Here is a 22043-nt window from a genome sequence, read left to right as displayed (position 1 = left end):
ATTTGAATTTTGTTAGCACAGTGAACGCTGTTGTCAAATGTTAGTAAGCCCTAATTCTCTCTCGATGATTATTCGAACAAATTGCAAAATAAATTATCAAAGTCATGATTTAAGAAAATGCCAGAATGGCTCAAAACAGAGAAAGATATCCCATAAAAAAAATACAAAGAGACTTCAGCGTGTGCAACAATTTCCGCTTTGTGAGACCAATACCTTTGTTAAATTCCCATTTCAGGAAATTTTAATTTTGCAGCATAAACATGATTTATGATTAGGAAATCTGCTATGGGAAAATATTTTACTGAGTCTGCATTTTCTGGCAGAAAAGAAAGGTATCTTACTGGCACAATCCGTGTTAAACGTATGCTATCAATGATAAGGTATGATGTTTACGCTGATATCATCGCTGAAGCATTTTGTGCAGTTATTGATTCAATTCCAGAGGAAAGTTCAGAATGAAAATAACTTACATTTCTTTCAGACTTTTTAGATCTTGAAATAATTCAGGAGGCAATTCAGTGATGTTGTTGTCTTGTAACCATCTGTGTTGAAGTAAAGAAACATCACCTTTTGTGTCACAGAGTATCTAAATATGTGTTGTATGCAATCTAGTTTTGTAAAAGCGGTGATATTACCGACTTCTCTTGTAGCCATTCAATGGAAAGGCAGATAAGAGAAAAAAAGAAGAAGAAAATAAAAAACAAAGGATGCACACAACAAAGGGAAATGCTGTTGCCTTTTGAGAACAATTTTGTCGTACAGCTGCATAATTTTATCCACGAAAAAACAGAATTATCACTTTACAGCTCTTGAGTTTACAACACAAGGTAATGCGAGGCCGAATACAAAATAAAAAAGCACGATTCAGCGCATTACAATGTTAACAACACAAAAGTCAAATGAAGAATGTTTTCTCAAACCGATGCATAGTTATGAACTCAAATGAGTCTCTCAGTTCTAAAAGTTCTTAGCATGTAAAATACTTTGCGTTAGAAAACATACCGATCGACTCTGTCTGCACAGAACCATTTTGACACTACTTTTTTATTATTAATTTCAAAACCTTTCCAGTTGTAAAGACCTGTTCTGTTTCATCTTACATCCTCGTTTATGATACGGAGTGAACAGCTTACATATAGCTACATGAAACGTGGACAAGGAACTCCTTCCAAAACACTTCTGTTAGAATTACTTACAGTTCCTCTAAAATTGTCAAGTTTTTGAACGCACTACCATTTAGTCCTTTCAGGTCATTGTCATTCAGGCGTCTGTGTATTTTACCGTATGTAACTAATTAGCTGTGTTATCATACAGACTTTCATACTTTTAGGGGTTGTATTCGGTGACAGTTACTGGACCTCATTGATGTTTTGACAATACAGAAAAAACAAAGAGATCGCTTCACTTAGTGGGGAGAAAACTAACTAAATAACTTCATTTTTAATACCCTTTGTATCGCACTACAATATATTTAAACTAACATGATTTAGAATGGACATGTGTCAATAATGGAGAGTTAACGGAAATTTTTTTTTAAAGTGCCCATAAACCCAAAAATTATTTTCGCTTAAAAAATTCTTTCTAAAATTCTGAGCAAAATGGCGCAAACGTTTTTGCTTTTGGTTAAAAGCCGAATTTTCTATGAATTTTTAAAGTGGCGGAAAAATCGAGATTCGAAAACCCATGACCGAGCAGCGGAACCTGCCGAAAGGGAATGAATCGAGTGTAATTCCTGACGTAAAACCCGGACTGTGAGCTTCGCGTGTTGTGACTTCCAACAAAGCTGACATTATAACCAATGTGCACTTATTGATAAGCTTAGCAACGACGGGAGTGAAGTTATCGCGGCCGGCAACTTACCAGTCTCGGACTTTTTCTATACCATTTAGGCGCTTTTGGACCGCCTTCTCCAGGACCTCTTCCTCCTTTCTGTCTCGTTCATACAACTCTATCCATTCCTCGTCCGCTAGCGGATCCTCGCCATATGCCTCGTGCGTGCCTTCCTCATCGCTGGACGCAGAACTCGAGTTTGGTGAACCATCAACTTCCAAGTGGTGATCTTTCATTTCTGACACTTCAGAATCTGAACTAGAGGTCGGAATGTAGTCGTTCGAAGCCATTTCTTGATCAACGTGTGCGCAGAAAACAAATTTCAACCGAATAAAAATGGTTTTCAACGGCGCACAAAGAAAACTATGCGTCTCCAGCTCGCGTCTTCTTTGTTTTCTGGGTTTTACGTCACTAGTCCCAGTCTCCCTTTTACTCGGTCGTGGGAAAAAAAACAAGACCTAAAAAAATCATAAAAAATTCCAGATTTGACCAAAAACAAAAATTTTTGCGCCATTTTCCTGAGAATTATAAAAAATGTATTTAAGCAAAAAATATTTTTGGGTTTATGGGCACTTTAATGACGGCACTTTAAAATCCCTGTTATACAAATAGTGAAATTGCATAAACCTTCATTCGAAGAAATAGAACCGACTTGGTGATTCCCTTTAAAGGTAGGCGAGGGTCGGCTTAACAGTTTATGTTTTACGTAAATTCTAAACATGGCGAAAAGAGGAATCTGATAAATCTGTCGAGGGTGTCTAACACTATATGACATATCGATAAAAAACTACAACAGGAAGGAAAAAATAAAGGCGGTCAGACGCTTTTAGAGCTGTTGTGCAGCTAAGGTTTGAGATCTGAGTTTCCAGTCAGCAGGCATGAAAGTTGGCTATTGATATTAGCCGTAGGTGGTTTCATTTTTGGGATTAAATAACTACATATTATTACATGAAATATTCAGAGCAGATTTTCATTGTTGTATTTATTCTTTTATCGTTTTAACTCCATCTTGTGATATCTTTACGTTCTGCAAAAAAGTCTAAGACTCGCAGATAGTAGAGTGATACTTACAAAAACTGCAGTCTTGTGTTTTTGTCAAAGAGTCCTGAGGGCAGGTGATGCAATTGTGTTTTAGACAAGTACCTAGAAGTGTAGTAAAAATTTAGCATAGGATAACACAAGATGAGAAAAATAATTAAAAGAAAAGTTATGGAAGCTACATTCCATTGAAAAGATTAGCGTTCTAAAATAACGAAACCAATTTGAGCCATCGCAAAATGTGTATCTAAAATGATCATAAATGAAGCTTGGGATAAGTCCGCAATCGAGGGCGATTACTAGCCAAGTAATCGGAGTTGTCTCTACTTTCTTTTCACGATTCCTTGGTGTTTGATGATAAACTTTGCATAGGAAGTAGAATCAACGAATAAGCAAACAAAAGATTCTCATTATCCCATGACTATGAATCAGCCTTCACAAAAAATCGGAATGTCGAGGCAGCGTTTTTGGGTGCTGATGCTGAGTACCCAAGCCCCTAATAGTCGCACGCGCGTTTGGTATGCTTTGGTGTGCAGGCTATGATTGGCAAAGTTTACAAGATATAACCAACCACGAAAGGTTTTCATTTTACTCTGATACTTTTAAAACTGAATGCTATAATCAGTCATATCTGCAGATGTCAAGAAAACTGGGGGTTTGTCAATACAGGTGCACTCGGTGGTTGCACATTTTTAGGAATAGATAAGATGATAAGCATGGGAGAATGAGTTGTAGTGCAATCTTGTTAGGCTAACAGAGAGATTTGTACATTTTTATTCACATATATGTACTTTGGGAGTTACATTTCAAGAAAATTGTAGGTTCTCTATTCACCTCAGGAATAAGTTTGCCGCAACTAATAAATGCCTATATGTTCTTAGAACTCTTAAGAGGGAGGGTTATTGTCAGGCAGAGTTGGATAAATTATTCAGCGCTCCGGTTCCGCCTAAACTTACGTACGGAATATCAGTAAATGGTTCATCTCCACCAGAACTTACTACCATATAATGCTTCCTGGATCGTTGTTACAAACGTAGATACATGTCTTCTCCGGTTTCTATTATCAATTGCCCAGATAAGTCTGATATAGGTATCTTCAAAAAATAAAGTGCGTGGGAACATCATCCATTGCACCCCTCCCTTCCCAGGATTAACTCTGCTACCCGTAGTCTTAGGCAAGTTAAGCCGGTATATCCACTTTGCAATACCTAGCGTTTTGAAAATTCTTTTATTAATAGACTTAGTTTTAAGCATAACTAAGCAATAAGTACGTATGGTGCACGATCCTTCGCAGTAGATAGCGGTATTTATGCAATAGCGAAAATCAGACCTGAAAAAACTCAGGCCTGTACGGGATTCGAACCACTGACCTCTGCGATACTAGTGCAGCGCTCTACCAATTGAGCTAACAAGCCATCTGGGAGCAGGCCGTTAAGTTGATTCGTAATAAACCCGTGATAATAAATCAGATACAATGAATATATGAAGTTCATATATTTTGAACTGCGGTATTAAATACGTATGATGCACGATCCCTCTCAGTAAATTGCGCTATTTATGCAATTGGTCTGATTTTCGCTACTACATATTTAGCGATATCTACTGCGAAGGATCGTGCATCATACGTATTTAATACGGCAGTTCAAAATATATGAACTTAATATATTCATTGTATGTGATTTATCATCACGGGTTTATTACGAACCAACTTAACGGCCTTCTCCCAGATGGCTTGTTAGCTCAATTGGTAGAGCGCTGCACTAGTATCGCAGAGGTCAGTGATTCGAATCCCGTAAAGGCCTGATTTTTCTCAGGTCTGATTTTCACTATTGCATAAATACCGCTATCTACCGCGAAGGATCGTGCATCATACGTATTTAATACCGCAGTTCAAAATATATGAACTTCATATATTCATTGTATCTAAGCAATAAGTAATTAATACATATTTTAGCCCATTACACTTTATATGTAACACTTGATATGTATTTTATCAGTGAAATGAAGACTATTTATTTATTTATTTTTATTTATTTATTTATTCGTTATCACTTTGTTTTTAAAGTAGTGATACGTCGATACACTAATGGTACACGATACGGTTTATAAATTTGTTTAAAAGATTTGTGTTGTCTTTGCTAAATCTCAAATACATCATCGTAGTTTCCTTCTTATAAGATTTGAATGATCGTTTACTATTTTTTATCTGCAGATTCCCAGCATTGTTTATTCTATTCTCAAGGACTTCCTTATGCCAACCATTAGGTCTAATTATACCAATGTAGAATTTTTTATCGGAGCGTATAAGAAAAAAGTTTTTTTATAAGCTTTCAAAAGGTACTCAAACAGATGACATAAAATTTAAACGAAATCTAAGGAATAAAGGCATATTTTACATTTGCAATCCTTCATTACTAGTTCAATAAAGTCTCGCCAAGATGATAAAAAACCTACTTACAGCCACTTCAAGGCGGTATTCGTGGCGAAAATATCAGACGGCAGATCTCTCAAGGGGTTTCCAGACAATTGCCTTAAAGATAGAGACCAAATGATTAGAAGTGCAACTTAGAACTTGTTAATTGTTACGGATATTTTCAATCGCTGCAGTGCTTCTTTCTCAAGGCTGCTTGACTAAGGGTAGTGAGACCGAATGGTTAGATTATTAGAACCCGGGGGCATGTGTTCAACCCACTCTACCTTAGCACTCATGGAATTTCTTTAATGTAGTGGCCAGGTTCACGCCGTAGCTGTGTTCCGTAAATAGCCGAATGGTCCTCTTCCTACCAATTGGGATTTTTACCACTATGATTAATTTCCTCTCTTTCGCTTTGGCCCTGTTTTGCCCATTAGCCTGGGACTGTCAATTAAGGTATTTTAGCATCAACATTTACTTTTTAAATATACATGATGTAGCCTCTTTAAACCACCTTAATTTAAAAGGCCATTTGGGTTAACGTATGCTTAAATGCAGTCTTAACGAGGCTTTTCACAAGTTAATGTGATTTTCAGATATTTACAGGCGGATATTCATACGGATAAACACAGATCTGATCTACAAGTATATTTTTTAAAACTTCTTTGTGCGCCTTTGGTGTCATTTCACATGAATCTCGCATGTACCGTTCATAAATACAATTATACCCTTACTTACAGAAAAAGCAGACCAGTCTGGGTTATAAAAATTCCGAGAGGCAATTCGTTGAAATGGTTGTAGCCTAGATTCCTACCACGGGAAAAAAGAAACAAGGCATTCATTAAGTTAAAGCGTCTAAATGATGGCATACTTGCATGTGTTAACATGTTAAATTGTTCAGTTTACTAACTAAAACAAGAACAGTGAAGCTATTTTAAACTTATTTATTCAAGTATAAACTAATTTCGCTAACCTATTGATCTTCATCCAGTTTTATCCTATAATTCGTGCTATTGTTAAAATAATACTATCATTGGCAGAGTGCAAAAAGAAAGGGCAATAGTGAAGTTAACTCGAAGCGGAATTATTAGGATCAACAATCGACCTTCTCGCTAAAATAATCGCTCTTCTTTTCTTTCTTTTTACAAGTCGGTAATGCAGGCTAAGGTTGATAAAGTTGAGGCTTGGAGATATGTTCAGAATTGATCTATGATTGTTATCTATTTATTCATCTATTTATCAGTAAATATTGATCAGACTTGCCCAGTTCAGCTACAAGCTGGTTTGAATGGGGGCTGCGATAGAATTCAATTAGCTTCTCCTCATGAAGGATCCTGATAAGTTTCTTTGATTAATTTGTTGGGATTCTCTTTTATGATTAGGGACCAATTAATCGCAGGGCTGCTAAGGACTGCTTAGGACAAAGGTAAATTTCGCAGATTCAGAGAAAAAATAAAGAGCCCAAATGATCAGTTTTATTCCATGGCCTTGTATGTAGCCGAAGCGATCTTTGAAAATTCTTTCTCTATGATTTCTCAAGCTGGTATTGTTTTACATGAAGAATGATTGTATATCACTAATGCCGTTGAGGAACGACCGCAGCTGCAGCCCACAGTGCCTCCGGTATGACTGCTTTTATCGAGAACAGAGGGTTTTGTATTATGAAGAATCTTACTGGAAGGGCGAGCAATCATTTGGGACATAAAAAAACTCCAAAAATAATTGAGAGATCTTTACTGAGTTTAAAACCTAGTGCTTCTATTTTATTCTACACCGATATCCTCGTCTGATGTCTCTCGAAATTCTCAGAGAAGTATGCCACGGTAGTACATTGTAGAGCAGGGAAGAAATGCGGACGGAGAGATTTTTGGCATTTTTCCCGCCCCTACCGGGCTTGAAAAGAAACGCAATTCCGCCCGTATTATGTGTTAAACTACTGAGTAAGGCGTATTTACTTCTCCACCATTACACCAAGGTACCATATTAGGAATCATCGCTAAATGATGTCTCGCAAGAGTAGAGGGGTGGACTCTATACAGTTGTCTACTTCGGGCGCACACTCTTCGTCTTCCCTCCATAGATATTCTACCTAAACGAACATTGATCGCTCATAAATAAAAAGAAAGCCGTGGAAGAACTGGAGATTTAACCTTAAAAGCCAATTTTTCTTCCCCAGAAAAATTCTGGATCGTGGCAAAATCATGCCTCAGACAAGCCAAAATATTTATCGTCTCAGCTGGCGACCGGACACTGACATCTGTTTAAGTGAGAGCCTTTTTCTCATAGGTATTGGTAAAATTTTCTTAAGCACTGCGCAGTCGTATCTTTTTTGAGAAAATATGCAATGATTTTAAGCCAATTTGATCTTGTAAAGTGGTGATAGTGCTTTTACCACGACTACAAGCACCATAAGTTCGTTTCGCAAAGTTAAAGTCCTAATGATAAGCACTTTGTGGGCATTTAGTCCCGCACGCAGGGTATAACAGAATATGCATCATCGGGCTTAGAAATACTTTCACTTGTTATTTTGCAATCACGCTATTTTGCGTTATTAGAGCACTGGATTGCTAAACTATGCCACGGTAGTACATTGTAGAACGGAAGAAATGCGGACGGAGAGATTTTTGGCATTTTCCCCGCCCCTACCGGGCTTGAAAAAAAAAACGCAATTCCGCCCGTGTTATGTGTTAAACTACTGAGTAAGGTGTATTTATTTCTCCACCAGTACGCCAAGGTACCATATTATGGCAATTGGAACGCGCAAAATATCCGACGGTACCACTCTAAGCGGTCTATGGAAAATACTAAAGCGCTAGAAAATCGCTGCTCTGATCTGCTGATAAGAAAGGGCAGGCTTCAAACTTACAAGCTTTCCAGCCGGTTGTTGTTACTGAAAATGCCTGATGGTAATTTCTTCAACTGATTGTTGTTCAACCACCTACCAAGGATAATTGAGTGATGTTAATTACACTGGATTCGTAAATAAAGTATAGAAAATTGCTATTCCTAAAATGTTGTTTAGTTTTATTTAAAATTATATATTGAGCAAGAGGAAATTAGAACGCTATGTTCAGGTTTATATTGCCAGATAAAGTCGTGATATAAAATCAATATTCTGTTTTTAAGAGTTGAAAAAAAAAATTATCTAAAGAAAAACGACATGTTGGTATTCTGATAAGATAAAATTTGCATGCTTTATGGTCAGTGTTTCATACTCTGGATTTCGAGCAGTGTGTTCCAAGGAAATAAGTCACTGAGGTGAAAGTTGCATAGCTGCCTGTGTCTATGTCTGAGGGAACTCTGCCAATCGAGCTATTTCATTGACCCACTCAGACAACTTCTCACTAACGTATTCGTCTAGATAATCTCGTGAGCCCGTTGCGCGCCCAGTTGTTTCTTCTCTTCCACTGTTAGGTTAAAGTTCGTTTACTTAACACTTCTTTGACACTTTGTTTCTCGTCCAGCTTTGCGATGATCCAGCAGTCTTTGTTGTTTGGAAAGACGCCAAAATATGGACCTAGGATACTTAGCAAAGTACCCAAACTCAACCTAACGATACTGTTAAGCGCGACTGAATATATCCACATAGAAGTCTGCGCTATATAAATGTAAAAATGTAAATGTAAATCAGCACTGCTTTACTGTGGACGCCCTCTGTAGACTCGTGATCAGAGGCTAGATGCTAAGAGCTTAAAGAGCCACAGCAATCGGTTCTTTCTTCTAGTGACAGGATCGCGTTGTCATCAGTGAAAATTAAATAGTAGTTACAATGTTTACTTCTGTTTAATTGGCCTTGTAATCGGTCCTTTAAGCAGCATTATGCAAATATATATGATATCTGAGTGTGCTTGACAACTCTGTTCTCTTTTAGAACATTAGGAGTGGCGAATGGTCCTTAAAAAACTCTGGGTCTCGCAAAATTTTAGTCGAATTTCGTAGGCCTCGCAATCTCGTTTTTTCAGCGGTTATGTGCGTCTCGCAGTCTCATTTTTTATACGAAGGTATCTCAGAGTCTCGATATTTTGCAAGGCTATGGGTCTCAAATTCCCGATTCGTTTGTTGGTTTTTTTTAAATGACGTCTTCTCGTCACTTGATATTTTAATATCAAAAGTGTTGTTCACAATACTTTATTCAAGAGAGGAAAATCAAAAATTACAAAATATCTCTCAAAAGGGGATATCTAGAGGTTAACCCTATGTAAAAGATTCCCCGAAATAAAAAGTAAAAAGGTAAACCAAAACGTTATATACAGATAACTAAAAACTATTTACCATCTTCTCAGCCAATATTCATGTAAACCTTAATGCGTTACGAAATAAAGTCAATGAAACTGCTTGTACAATATCTTTAGGCAAATTATTCCACATATTAACGATCCGTAGAAAGAAAGAAAATTTGTAGCAATTTAAAATGGCTACTTTTACATAGAGCTTATAATCGTGATTGGCTCTAGTTCAATTACATTTAGTAAGTTAAAAAAAATCCGAAAAGGGAAGACTATCTGTTCCGAGAACTATCTTAAAGCACTGGATTAGAGATAAAAACTCTCTGTGTTTCTCCAAAGTTTGCTAATTCAATGAGCGCTAGCGGTCTTAATAGCTCATTTCTTCGCGCTTTTGCTTTAACGCCAACCGAGATGCCCTTCTTTGGACTTTTTCCAAGGATTCGATATCCTTTTTCTGGTAGGGGCTCCAGACGGGGGCAGTTTATTCGAGTATAAGTCTTACTAACGACTTAAAATGGCAAGAAAACGCATACCGATTATCGTTTCCAAGTTATCGCCTGACTATACCTAACACTTTGCTCGCCTTGTTTACTATGTAGAAAACGTGTGTACTCCAAGATACATCTTAGTTTACTGTGACCCCTAGGTCCTTGGCACTGTCAACAGATTTAAGTTGCGTACCAAGGGAATAGCTTGGCTTAGATCTGTCTCTACCGTGCGTCACACGCATAACTTCACATTTTTCAGGATTAAAGCGCAACTGCAACTTATTAGCCCAATCACTTCATTTGTTCAAGTCCAGCTGTAAGGCTGGTATATCCTAGTCAGGCTCAATGATCTTGCAATAGATTTTAGTATCATCAGCGTTAATTTTTATAGTTGATGTGATGTTTGCCGAAATATCATTTATATAAATAATGAATAGGATTGGGCCGACTACTGTTCCTTAAGGCACTCCTGAAATCACGGGTGACCAGCTTGAACAGTTGCCCCTTATCACGACACGCTGCCTTCTATTCGACAGGAAATTTGTAATCCACAATAGTAGAAAGCCGTCTATCCCATACCGTTCTAGTTTCAACAGCAATGGCTCGTGTGGCACGCTGTCGAAAGCCTTAGAAAGATCTAAGAATATAATATCCGTTTGTTGCGAGCAATTCTTAGCCTTTGCCCAGTCATTGTAACATGTAAGTAATTGTGCCAACGTCGATTTACCCCTTAGATACGCACATTGGTCTGGATTAAAAAGATTGAGATTTGACCAAAAGTGGACTACACGGAACTTTACCACAGCTCCTGCAATCTTGCAAAGAGTACAAGCCAACTTTTCCCATCTTGGGCAAACAATCCCAGCCAGGTAAAAGCACCATCCGTGCGAATTGCGGTCTAGATCTTTCATAGCTAGCTACAGTAGCTTACAGTAATAGGACCGGGGGACCTGACTGGCCAAGCGTGGCGTGGTTGTTTTCGCAAGGCCGAGATTAAAGTTTTCCTCGTAGACTAACAGCGAATTGTCGGCACATTCATGAATACCAACATTTATAGGGCACATTCATGAATACCAACATTTATAGGGTACTTGCGTAATTCGTGCTTTCGCTTCTGATAAGAAGGAGAAGACCTTATTCATTGTTTTGAACGCTTCCACCTCAACTGGGTTCAAACACGGCCGCGCGTTCTTTCTGACGACTTCCAGACAACTTTAGTTGTAAGTGAAAGCGCGTCAGTCAGAAAATCGAAGGGAAACGACCAAGCACAACCTCCTGATCGGAAATTAGGTCATGGCCAGGAAAAAAATTAAATTCATTGACTATCGACAGATTTTTGGAATTGATGTTTCGTACAAGGCTTTACAACAAAAGGACCCTTTGTGAGACTTTTGTAAAAGCTCATTCTAGCTGATTCTCATACCTCTCAACCAAATCTGGTGCTCACAAATTAAGAGTCTGAACGTCTCGCGCTCGCACTCAAAACCCTTTGAAGTCTCTGTCTCGCAATCTAAAAAGTCAAAATATCTCGGGCTCGCAAAGAAAAACACTAGTCTCGCCGTCTCGCAAAGTCTCGCATTTACCATTCGTCTCTCCTAACATTAATAACCGGTCAAAATGAGACAACTTTTTGACGCAATAAGCTAAAATAAATCAGTAACCTAGGTACTTATATATAACCTGACTTTGTTTTAATTTTTTTTTAGCAAATCTTAACTTTCGACCTATGTTAATTACAATACATAAACTCTATTACAGCACATCACTTGCAATATATCACTTACGATACATTACTCACCATGAGCTGCCTACAATGAAATCCTATAATTATTGTACCATTTACAATGCTAACATTATACAAATACTACATGATAACTGCTATTAATAACATCAAGTTCATTATTTTGAATATATTTACAAAATGTTGCAAGGCATACTTGCAAAAAGCGATAGGATGTTGATCAAATATTTGTATTGTTTCATTCTTCGAGAAAGACATTTAATTCACCCCTTTTATTGGCTATTTGATACTCTAGGGATTTCAGATGTTTCATTTTACTTAGAAAACACTAAATCTTGGTTTGAACAAACTTCTCTTGCTTTCGGAAATTGTTTCCTTTCCTATTTGGATTATGGTATTAAAAATATAATATATATCCTTTATTGATATAAAGCCCGACGAATGAAATAAAGTATTTTCATCAGTTAAAACTATTCCGGATTCGTGCGTCCACGTGGAATTCCAATTAACAAATTTCATCGGAGAATTTAGATACGAAGATGCATTCTACAAACAAATGCCTCAGGAATTCATCACAACTGTTGCAAAAGGTGCCTAAACACGAAGGTATAGAGGAATTTTGTATCTAACGTACACGGATATGGAATGACGTAAATATCTTTTCAAGTGAAATTTGTTTAAAACAAAATTGGCTCCATTTCTTTTGTTCCGAGGAAGTGCAAGTGAAACTGATGCTTTTATGAACGTATAGATTTCTTGCGAACTCAAAATCACCAGTCTATCAAATTTTTAAAAACTCAATCGCTTTTTTCTCCCCGAAATTTTAGACAAATTTTGTAGAAACAAATTCGTAATTTTTTCCAGAAACAATGGTCCATTTACCTATTAATTGGCTACTGATCACTTTAAGAGGCCGACGTGGATTGAGTCTTTGTGGTGTTCAAACAACTTTAACTCCCATACATTTTGATAAAAGACGTTTGAACAAATAGGGTAAAATACTAGTATAGATAAACATATAATAAATAAACCTAAGGTGGGATATGACCTCCACTCATGAACACTTTGTCCGGTCGGGGCGGCTGAAGATAAGGGCGGTTCTTCAAAGAGCAAAATATGTTTTCACCCCTAATCCAAGAGATTATTTTCGCATTTTGCTCTCCCTTCTTTAAAGCTATCAGCTTCGCGAGGCTAATTCGCCGGTGGTGGTAAATATTAGAGGTGTGAATGTTTACCGCTCAATGCCGAGAACTCTCCTTGAGTACTGGCTGTTCTTTTCATTCTTATGCATTCTGTAGATCTGTTGAGGCTCTATGCTCTTATAGGATTCGGCATTTGGGTGGCAGACCCTGATATCAGGGATTCCCGATCGTTGTTGTTCGCAGAATCCACGTGCGTGACGGTTCAATCTTGCGCCTTTTGCTTTGTCAGCTCCTCTTTTCAGCTGTTCACCACTGATGTCTTGAGGTACGGGATCAACTTCAACATCGCCATATACCGTACTCAAGAGTTCAGCTGCCAGGTCTCTAGGATCATTCTGTCTTTTTATGAAAATCCTTCTCGTTTACCAATCATGGCGTGGTGTAGCAAAAAAACCTCCCCACCTACACACGTGGAGGGAATATTTTGATAATTTGTCAGCATCAAGGAATTCCTGTTTATTAAGGTTGAAGCCCAATTCTTGGGTAGGCAGTACTGTCAGCCACACTACAGACCTTCTTCAGCTGTCAGGTCCAGCGCTCACATCTCGCAGAATGCCTCGACACATCCTGTCACTTTGACTGATGAAGCGTTCTCTACACTTGCTTCTCGGCCTGAATTTTCATGGCACAGGCTTCCAAGGCAGACTCGGATCGCAAGAACATCCCTATCTAGCTGATTACGCCTGTGTTACATTTATACATACATACATGCATACATACATATATACATACATACATACATACATACATACATACATATATAAACTTTGTTTTTATCTCGAATTTAATACTAGCTTATAAAAACTAATTTTTCCGAGAGAAAAATAACAAATAACAAAGGAAATGGACATAATATACAATGGCATTATAAAATACAATCCTATGTGATACTTATAATTAACGCCTAAAATGAAATAAATAGATTTACTGAATATCTAAAAGTATAATATGTTCCGTTATCACAGGAATAAGCAGCTAATATATTGCATTCTCCGGTGGCTCTAGTAGATCCTGGCTGTCGGGCAGTATTCCTAGGAAGATGGAAGCGGCAAAGCTATAACGATCGGTTCTGCGGTCCCTTCTGCTGACAGGATCTCTTTGCCGTCCGTGATAAGTTAATAGTAGTTATGATGTTTTACTTCCTTTTTTGATTGGCTTTGAAATTGGTCCTTTAAGCATCATTACGCACATGTGAAATCTGAGCTCGCCTCAGCTTTGCCATTGATTTCGAGTGGCCTTTTTAACCCCGCACTAGATATGAACGAGTGACTAAATAGTACTGAACTAACTAAAAATTGCATAACATTTTGATGCCCTTGTTTTGCAAGTTAAAAACCCAAAGTGTTACGAGCAAGTTCTTTTGACTTCTGCACCAAAAAGATATAACAATAGTTAAATTAAGGAGTACCCACTGTTTATTGACCTGACCCTGTTTCAATTTGTTCTATGAAGTTTAGAGCTCGACCCTGTGAAATGTCGCTTCATTGTATGGATGACTTTATTTGGTTTTTACTGGATTTTGTTTTCAACGAGCTATGACAGTTTTCGACCAAGGAAGTTTAACATGGGAAAACTTGTAAAATGCTAGGTTTAGGAGCATAGTATTTGACAAGGTGAGTACGAAAGAAAAAAAAAACAGAACGAAAGGAAAGTCTGGGCCATTAAAATTTCATCGAAAAGTTTCCTTCACAAGTATTCTTTGATAATGTCCATAGCGAGCAAATTTAAAGATATATTTGTATATATGAAAATGACATGGAATGTCATATACCTGTGGGTGTACAACCGCAAAACATCTGCATAAAATTCCCTCTGGCTAAGTCTTGTAATATTCTTTCAATAACACAATATCTCCAATTTTGACAATTATTTTAGGCCGGTTCCACTTAGTTCTCGCGTGCAACTGCTGGAGAAATTCTTTACTCCACCTTGAATCAAAATCTTATGCTACATGCTGTTTATGTCTCCATTTCTTCCTAAAAACTCTCCGAGTGGAGTCAACACAATCTTTGCCTGGCGATTCAGACGGTCCCGAAAGAGGGTCATTGAGTTTCTCCAAGGTCAAGGGTCTGGTGTCCATTATGAACTCAGCTTCACACAGGAACTTTCTCAGCGATTCTTCGTCTAAAGGATTTTTAGGTTCCTTTATGGGATTGTTTGCCTTTCCCAGACACCTCCGAAGTGGCTGGCTGATGCTAGCTTTTTAATTCAATCGATTTTAGCCTCAAGGAGGCTGCCTTGTTCGTGTTATCATCCAGTTCTTCTTTATAACTTGGAGATGTCAACAAGTTTGAAATGGGAAATTGGCCACCGTACAACTTCAACTTTGTTGATATATCCAAATCATTTCGTTAATCCCACCGACACAGCACCAAACAGTTTCTTTCGAAACTATCAGCCTTTATTAATTTCTTCTTTAGCCTTGTTAAGCTCGGTTCTTCTGCCCTTTCGCGATTGACTGCGTATGGTGCCAACTCAACTAAATACTCGCCTTGTAGCTGGTTTGTTTGGGAGTTGATATGCTAAACGAGGGGCGTGGTCACTTTGACCAATGAAGCGTACTTCCAAATTGCCTTCCGGCTCAGTTTTCCATGGCACATGCCTCCCAGGCGGACTGGGATCTCAAGGATGACCCTAACTAGCTGATTACATCTGTGTTCTGCTATCAAAGTATACCGCATTCTGAATGGCTCTAGTAGATCCTGGGTGTCCGCCAGTATTCCTAGGAAGTAATTCACCCATGTGAAAACGGCATAACATGCCTGTGGCTGTGTCTAAGGGAACTTCGCCAATTGAACTACTTCACTAACCCAATCGGACAGCTTCTCGCTGACGACGTTTTGTCCCTTCCTTGAATATTTCTTTTACACCTTCTTTCTTGTCCGGCTTTCTGAGAATCCAGCAGTCCTTTTTGGTTGGAAAGTCACCAAAATCTGGACCAAGAGTACTCGGCAAAGTAGCCAAAATCTGGACCCACCCGCATCATCAGCACTTTATTTCAGACGCCTTCTGTAGACTCGCGATCAGAGGCTGGATGCTAGGAGCTTAGAGAACCACATCGATCAGGTATGCCTGTGTGGTCTCCTCTCATTGTTGACAGGATCTCTTTGCCGTCGGTAATAAGTTAATAATACTTACAATGTTTATTTCTTTTTTTTTGGCATTTTAATCGATCCTTTAAGAATTATTACGCGCATAAAAAATCTAAGTGGCCTTGTTAACCCGTACTCTTTAAGATTCTTAAAAACCGGTCAAATTGAGAATTTTTTGACGCAACAAGGTGTAACTTGGATGCTAGAATAGGTTAGTAAATTGCATACCTTAAATGTGAACTAGCCTTGTTTTGAATTTTTAATACAAATTTTCCATGACAACCTGTACTACTCACAATACTCATTACTTATTCATGAGGCTAACAGCCTCCCAAAACATCGATAAACCATCACGTGTATGACCCTTTATACCTGGTAATCTACGATCATTTCGAAGAGAAGTCCGATGGCGGCTTTGATTTGAGTTCCACGGGAGTGCAGGGCTGAATGTGGAAACACTGCATTTATCACTTATTCTCAAAGGAAACGATCTTTGATGAAAAGTAACTAGTGATCCTTCCATAATGGCTCATCCTTACACAAAATTTTTAACGGTGTCCCTTTCACTGCAGTCTTCTGAATGACGCTACAATTCATAACAGACACTAGAGAAACTTCTAGAAGGATAAGCGCTCTCTATTCTCTTTACGCACGTCGGTGACAAACTTTATCGACCAAAAATGCAAGGATTTAGTTCTCATGTCTACATTGAGTATATCTAGTCTCGGTATAGTGAAACTGTAAAGGTGAAGATTTGCTGCAGTGTTTGAGGCTTGGAATTGACGCACTGTAGCAAAAATACCGGTAATAACCTGACTCCAGAATGTCGCCCCGTTCAGTTGTCCTTCAGAAATGACTCCGCAATCACTGCATCAAGATATCAACGCTATATGTATTCTTAAACATCTTAAACTCGACTCTTTAAAGATCGTCAACAAAAATTTTCGGTCTCTCAAACATCTCTCAAGGAAAATTAAATTCCTTTTTGAGAGTTATGCAACAATCGCAAGCAGAGGAAAACTATAGATACGGCATAGTGTAGATGTGAATATAGATCCACAAGGGTGATTAAACTCATTCAATTCCAGTTGAGTTACGTGTCTATTGATTCATCTATCAAAAATATGTTACAGCCACCTAATTTGTGTCGCTGTCAATTAATTTCGTTTCATTAGATTTCAGTTCTATCCAATATTTTTCATCATTTTCCAAAGTATAATTTGAAAATCATCGTCGTTTTTCTCATGGTTTACTGAATATTTCAAATCATTTATGGCAGTACATTTCTTTTCAGCAGGCGTTTTGAACGGAGTTAAGCGAAACCATGTAGAAACTAAGCGACCCAACAACAGATTTGTGTAGAAAAAGCTCTTGTTTAACGATTAAAGAATGAAATAAACTCAAAGTAGTCACCAATGAAACAGTTAGGCTTAGGAATAAGACTTTGTTTTTGTTTTGTTTCAATCACGGCCATATTCGGTATGTCACCTGACCGAAATAAAAAAGCGTACGTAGTCCGACGAAATGGATCTTTTTCAACTTTTAACATCACTTTTTGCCAAGAGACTTCATAGTCAAGAACCTAGTGTAGGCGTTCGATGAAAAGTAAAATTTTTGGAAAATTATGGATCTTTAACATACACTGTAAGTGGATATAAATGTACTTTTTCTTTTACTGCTCACCACCTGTTTATCAGAAAAGTAATTCCATGCTGCAGGTTATAAAAAATATCAATCTCAATCCACTCCACGAAAAAAACCTTTCCTAGAAGGTCACCTTCACAAAGTAAAAATAAATAAATAAGACGTATCCAAAACAGTCGCTAGACATTTAATCTACTTAGTCAGCACAGGTAGCATATGGCGATCTGTGGTCTTTTCTTAGATCTGAGGCAGTTCGGAAAGCCACAAAAACCTAGGACAAATATTCATCTTTCAAATCGGCACTCTTGGCACTGTTGATGGCATTCAATCAATTTATTATTGTTTTTCTCTGTAACGAGGCCTTTTTAGTTGTGATTTGCGTGACGTTCAATACCCTTTTTTTCTGTTTTGTGTGACATACTCTCGAATTGTCGGCATTATGTTTCATTCGGCCACAACACACGCGTTAGTCTCAAGCATAGCCAGATCCAACGATTGTCGAAATACTAGAATAATAGAACGGAGGAGGAGGTACGCCATCTTATAAATTTTTGTAGTTATAAACCGAAACGTGTATAATCAAAGGTAGTTTTGTTTCGCCTAAGATATTTCTGTTGTTTTGATTTACCTTTATACACGCCCCGCGTGTTCGAGTTTGCGTCATTTCCATTAGCGTTTGTTGTATGGTAATGGCCTATTTCAATCTATTGTATTTCAGTTTTTACAAGCTTTCAAATGATTAATAAACCAGAGTAGATTGACAGATACTTGGAGGTTCCGATGATAGGAGACATATCCCCGACGCGGCGTTGTTGAAGTTTGGTTTAATTTATGTCAGCCTCTGCCCCATTACATTCTCGTTACCATGTTTCCACCAGTAGCGTAGCTCTATTTTCTGCATATAAACACACACTCACAACCCTCTATTCCACCATTCGCTCCAACGAAGGGCTAACTCTCGAAACTTCAGCTTTTAGACTGTTTACAGTGACCAATTTACACTATTTATTTAGTTGATAAAACAAAATTGTCTTGTTATACTCCCCAACGACGCAGCATCACAGTTTCTCTAGAGACTTGCTCCTTCATTTTTAAATAACGTTTACTTTATTTTAAATCGATTGTCATTTCAGCGAAAAATTGAAATTTGCTATCCGTATTTGAGAAAGGCGATCATATTCTTTGGACTTAATGCGGAGTGAAAAGAACTATATAAAGAGCCATATAAAGAGAATCGAAAATAATATTGTGCCTAAATTTTCTTCTTGTTCATACACGACTTTCATAATGGCGGGTGTAGCGTGAGGCCTGGTGAGAATATCACCAAAACTAGGTCACAAATCCCTGAAACTCTCACTTTCCTCCTCGAATAGCTTAAGCGATGATTCTCCAAATGCGATTTTTCTCACGGAAGATAACCGCCTCCCGATTAGCTCAGTGCATTGAGCGCTGGACTGTTTTGCGGGATGTCGAGGCTTCAAGCCCCGGCCGGACCAACACTCAAGGTCTTAAAATAACTGAGAAAAATATGCCACCTTTCTATAACATCGAAAAATGGTTAGATATTCTAGTCTTCTCGGATAGGGACGAATAAATGGAGGTCCCTTCTCCTACAGGGTCAGTGGTAGGAAAGGTTAATTTCCCACGCACGAGATTAATGTGTGATGGATGTCCTCCCCTGGGGTGGGATGGGTGGGATTTATTCGCATGGTTCGCATATGTTTCGTTCTAGTCCCACCCTACTGTGGTAATGCAGTGAAAATGGTTAGAAAAGATATTCCAGGCGCTTCTCTGCTTGGACGAAAGCCTGAAGAGCTGAAAAACAGAACTACGTTTGTGGCTCTAATGCCGCAATGATTTGGGAAAAAGACTGAAGACAAAAGCGGAGCTCGTGAAATGAGTGTACGAGTACATCAATTGGCAAAGACAAATATATTGTTGACCCAGATCCAAATGAGATTTATAGTCGCAGAAAAGAACGATTGAGCATCTTCACTGATGTTAGCGGAGAAGAGGGTATTTCGATGTAGTTACCCGACGACGGTTGGGACACTTCGCTCGAGAACGTGCCAATGTTTCGAAATAAGTGGCGAAGATAATTGTGCACCGTCTCAAAAGCATCCTAGTAACTAAAACTGGTGTAAAAAGCTGCTGTATTTATCTTAGCTTTCAAGTTCTCGAGCACAATTCTAGGTTTTGTGGTTTGCCGCTGAGCATTTTTTAATCGCAATTTAATGTCATTGATTTCCTGTTGTGATTCTTCAACTCTTTTATTTTTGTTTGCGATGGTTTATGTCAAATCACAAGACTCCTTTTCTGGAAAATCACAACATTCCTTTTCTGACAAGATTATATTCTGATTCTCAATAACCCTGGTTGTCAAACCGATACTTTTTTCCTCCTTTTCTCCCAAATAAAATTCCACAACACTCTCTGCAGATGCATTCGATCTAGAAGCAGCGGAAATCGACGCAACTAGCTAGCGAACGTTCCTTTCTGACGATGTTTTCCTCTTGCGAGGCGACGCGCGAATCCAGAAAAATATCGAAGGTTTGGGGCCAGGTTTTAGACATATTTTCCTCGTAAGTGTCTTTTTTTAGATGTTTATTTCTGAAATGTCTGGAACAGACCTTTGTTGAGTCGGATATTTTAAATTCTTTTCGTTCGTCTCGCCTGATGGCCTGTATCTATTTCTTCTTTATTAATTTTTTTCTCTAGGATATTGGAAGTACGACACTTTCGACCCATGCACTTCGCGATAGCCTTTTCTGGTGCATTCTGGAACACAGTAGTGTGTAGGCATTCCTTCCTATTCCTAAACGTGTATTCTAAGCGGTGATTGACCCCAATTGAGTATTATTGTTTTCACGCAAAGGCAAAAACCTGACCTAAAACCACTATACGTGCGCTATGATTACATCTGAGAAGCCTTTCTGGCCTCGTTTCCAAGCAAATATATTGACCAGTTTCGCGCGCCTTCGGCCATTATGAAAGTCGTGTATAGCCTAACAGAATATTCCCAAAAGCTTCATTCACCAAAAAGAAGCGGCCTACATGCGCATTACTTCGCACATTAATTGTTACAGGTTTCACCAATAAATAATTTTCACGTTTGGGGCCTTAAAAAACAGTCAAAATGAGTAACATTTTAGATGTAACAAGGTAACTCGGATGCCAGAATCAATGAATAACCTGCAGACTTTAAATATGACCTGACTTTGTTTTCATTTGTCACATAGTGGCTAGAGACTTTTTGATGTTTCTTTACTGATCGTGTATTTTTTGTTTTCCGCCGTAACTTTACCTATTCTTGACGGAGTTAAGATTAAAAAATCATGCGCCGCCGATTGAACGAGAAAACGTTCTCTAGTGGCCATCTCCCTTCCCTTCCCCTTTTTCCTACCTCAATGCTTCAAAGAAACTTTGGCTGAAGAGCGCTTGAATGGATCACTATATCTTAATTATCTACAATTAATTTGATCACAGTAAGGTAATTCAATTGTGAACTATATTCCTCCTACGTGTGAATTACAACATTAGTTTCATGTATTGGGGGCTGAGGGGTCTTTTAAGACTGTTGTATCAAACAATAATATAAATTTGTGACTTTGGCGACAAATTCTAGTTATTGTGATGCTTTAATTGTTACAACTATCCCTGAAATTATCAATTTATCTCTTCTAGTCTTTCTTTTACAAAGTTAGTGGAACTAAAACTAAGAAGAAAATGTTTTCCTTTTTGACTCACAGATGTTTTAGTTTGACATTATTATTGAATATGTCTCTTGGCAAGTCCTTCAACAGGTTGTCATGCAAGTATCTGTTAACAAATCACAGCTATTAGTGTGGAAAACAAGTACTCAGCTGCTCTATCAATCCCATGCATTATCATTTTCATCAATAATTCTAAGTAGTTTTAAATGTTTTGACTGAGAACCGATCAAATCCATTTATAAATATCGCTCTTAGCTGGTGGATGTCTATTGAAACATCCATTCGTAACTTTTCCCCAATTACATCCTTTCTATGAGGGATCCCTGTAAATTTTTTTTGATCCCCTCCTTATCAATGGGGGGGGGGGGGGGGGGGGGGAAGGTCTGGAACCGGGAAACGATATGATCACTCAACTTGCAAAGTTCACAGGCTTGTCAGCGAGCTCCCTTAGCCACGCGGCCACTCAAATCCTTTGCGTGTGAAATGTCACCTGAAAGTAACTTCTACTGTTGTTTTTGGTGCAACGGTTTGAAAACTTAGCGTGGTAAAACTGTATGTTATGGATACGCTCCTTTCCTTTTCCTGTGTGTTGAGTTTGCTTTGGCGAAGCCCATTCGATGATGCGAGGAGCTTTAAAAAACAAATGCGAGCTCAGG

General features: G+C 38.2%; 1 protein-coding gene across 1 annotated transcript in view; it reads right to left on the bottom strand.

Moving 5' to 3' along the window:
• The window catches only part of LOC148739675 (uncharacterized), a 53791-nt gene that overhangs the window by 5116 nt on the left and 26632 nt on the right, over positions 1-22043 (bottom strand). Inside the window, exons 2-4 of the mRNA XM_088749533.1 lie at positions 2902-2973; positions 1197-1268; positions 471-542 (exon numbers count right to left, since the gene is read on the bottom strand). Coding sequence (XP_088605659.1) covers positions 471-542; positions 1197-1268; positions 2902-2973 — 216 coding nt within the window. The remainder of the gene's footprint in view (positions 1-470; positions 543-1196; positions 1269-2901; positions 2974-22043) is intronic.

This window comes from Stylophora pistillata, chromosome 2, assembly GCF_964205215.1.
Source record: "Stylophora pistillata chromosome 2, jaStyPist1.2, whole genome shotgun sequence".
Lineage (NCBI taxonomy): Eukaryota > Metazoa > Cnidaria > Anthozoa > Scleractinia > Pocilloporidae > Stylophora > Stylophora pistillata.
This window is presented reverse-complemented; position numbering and strand designations above follow the sequence as displayed.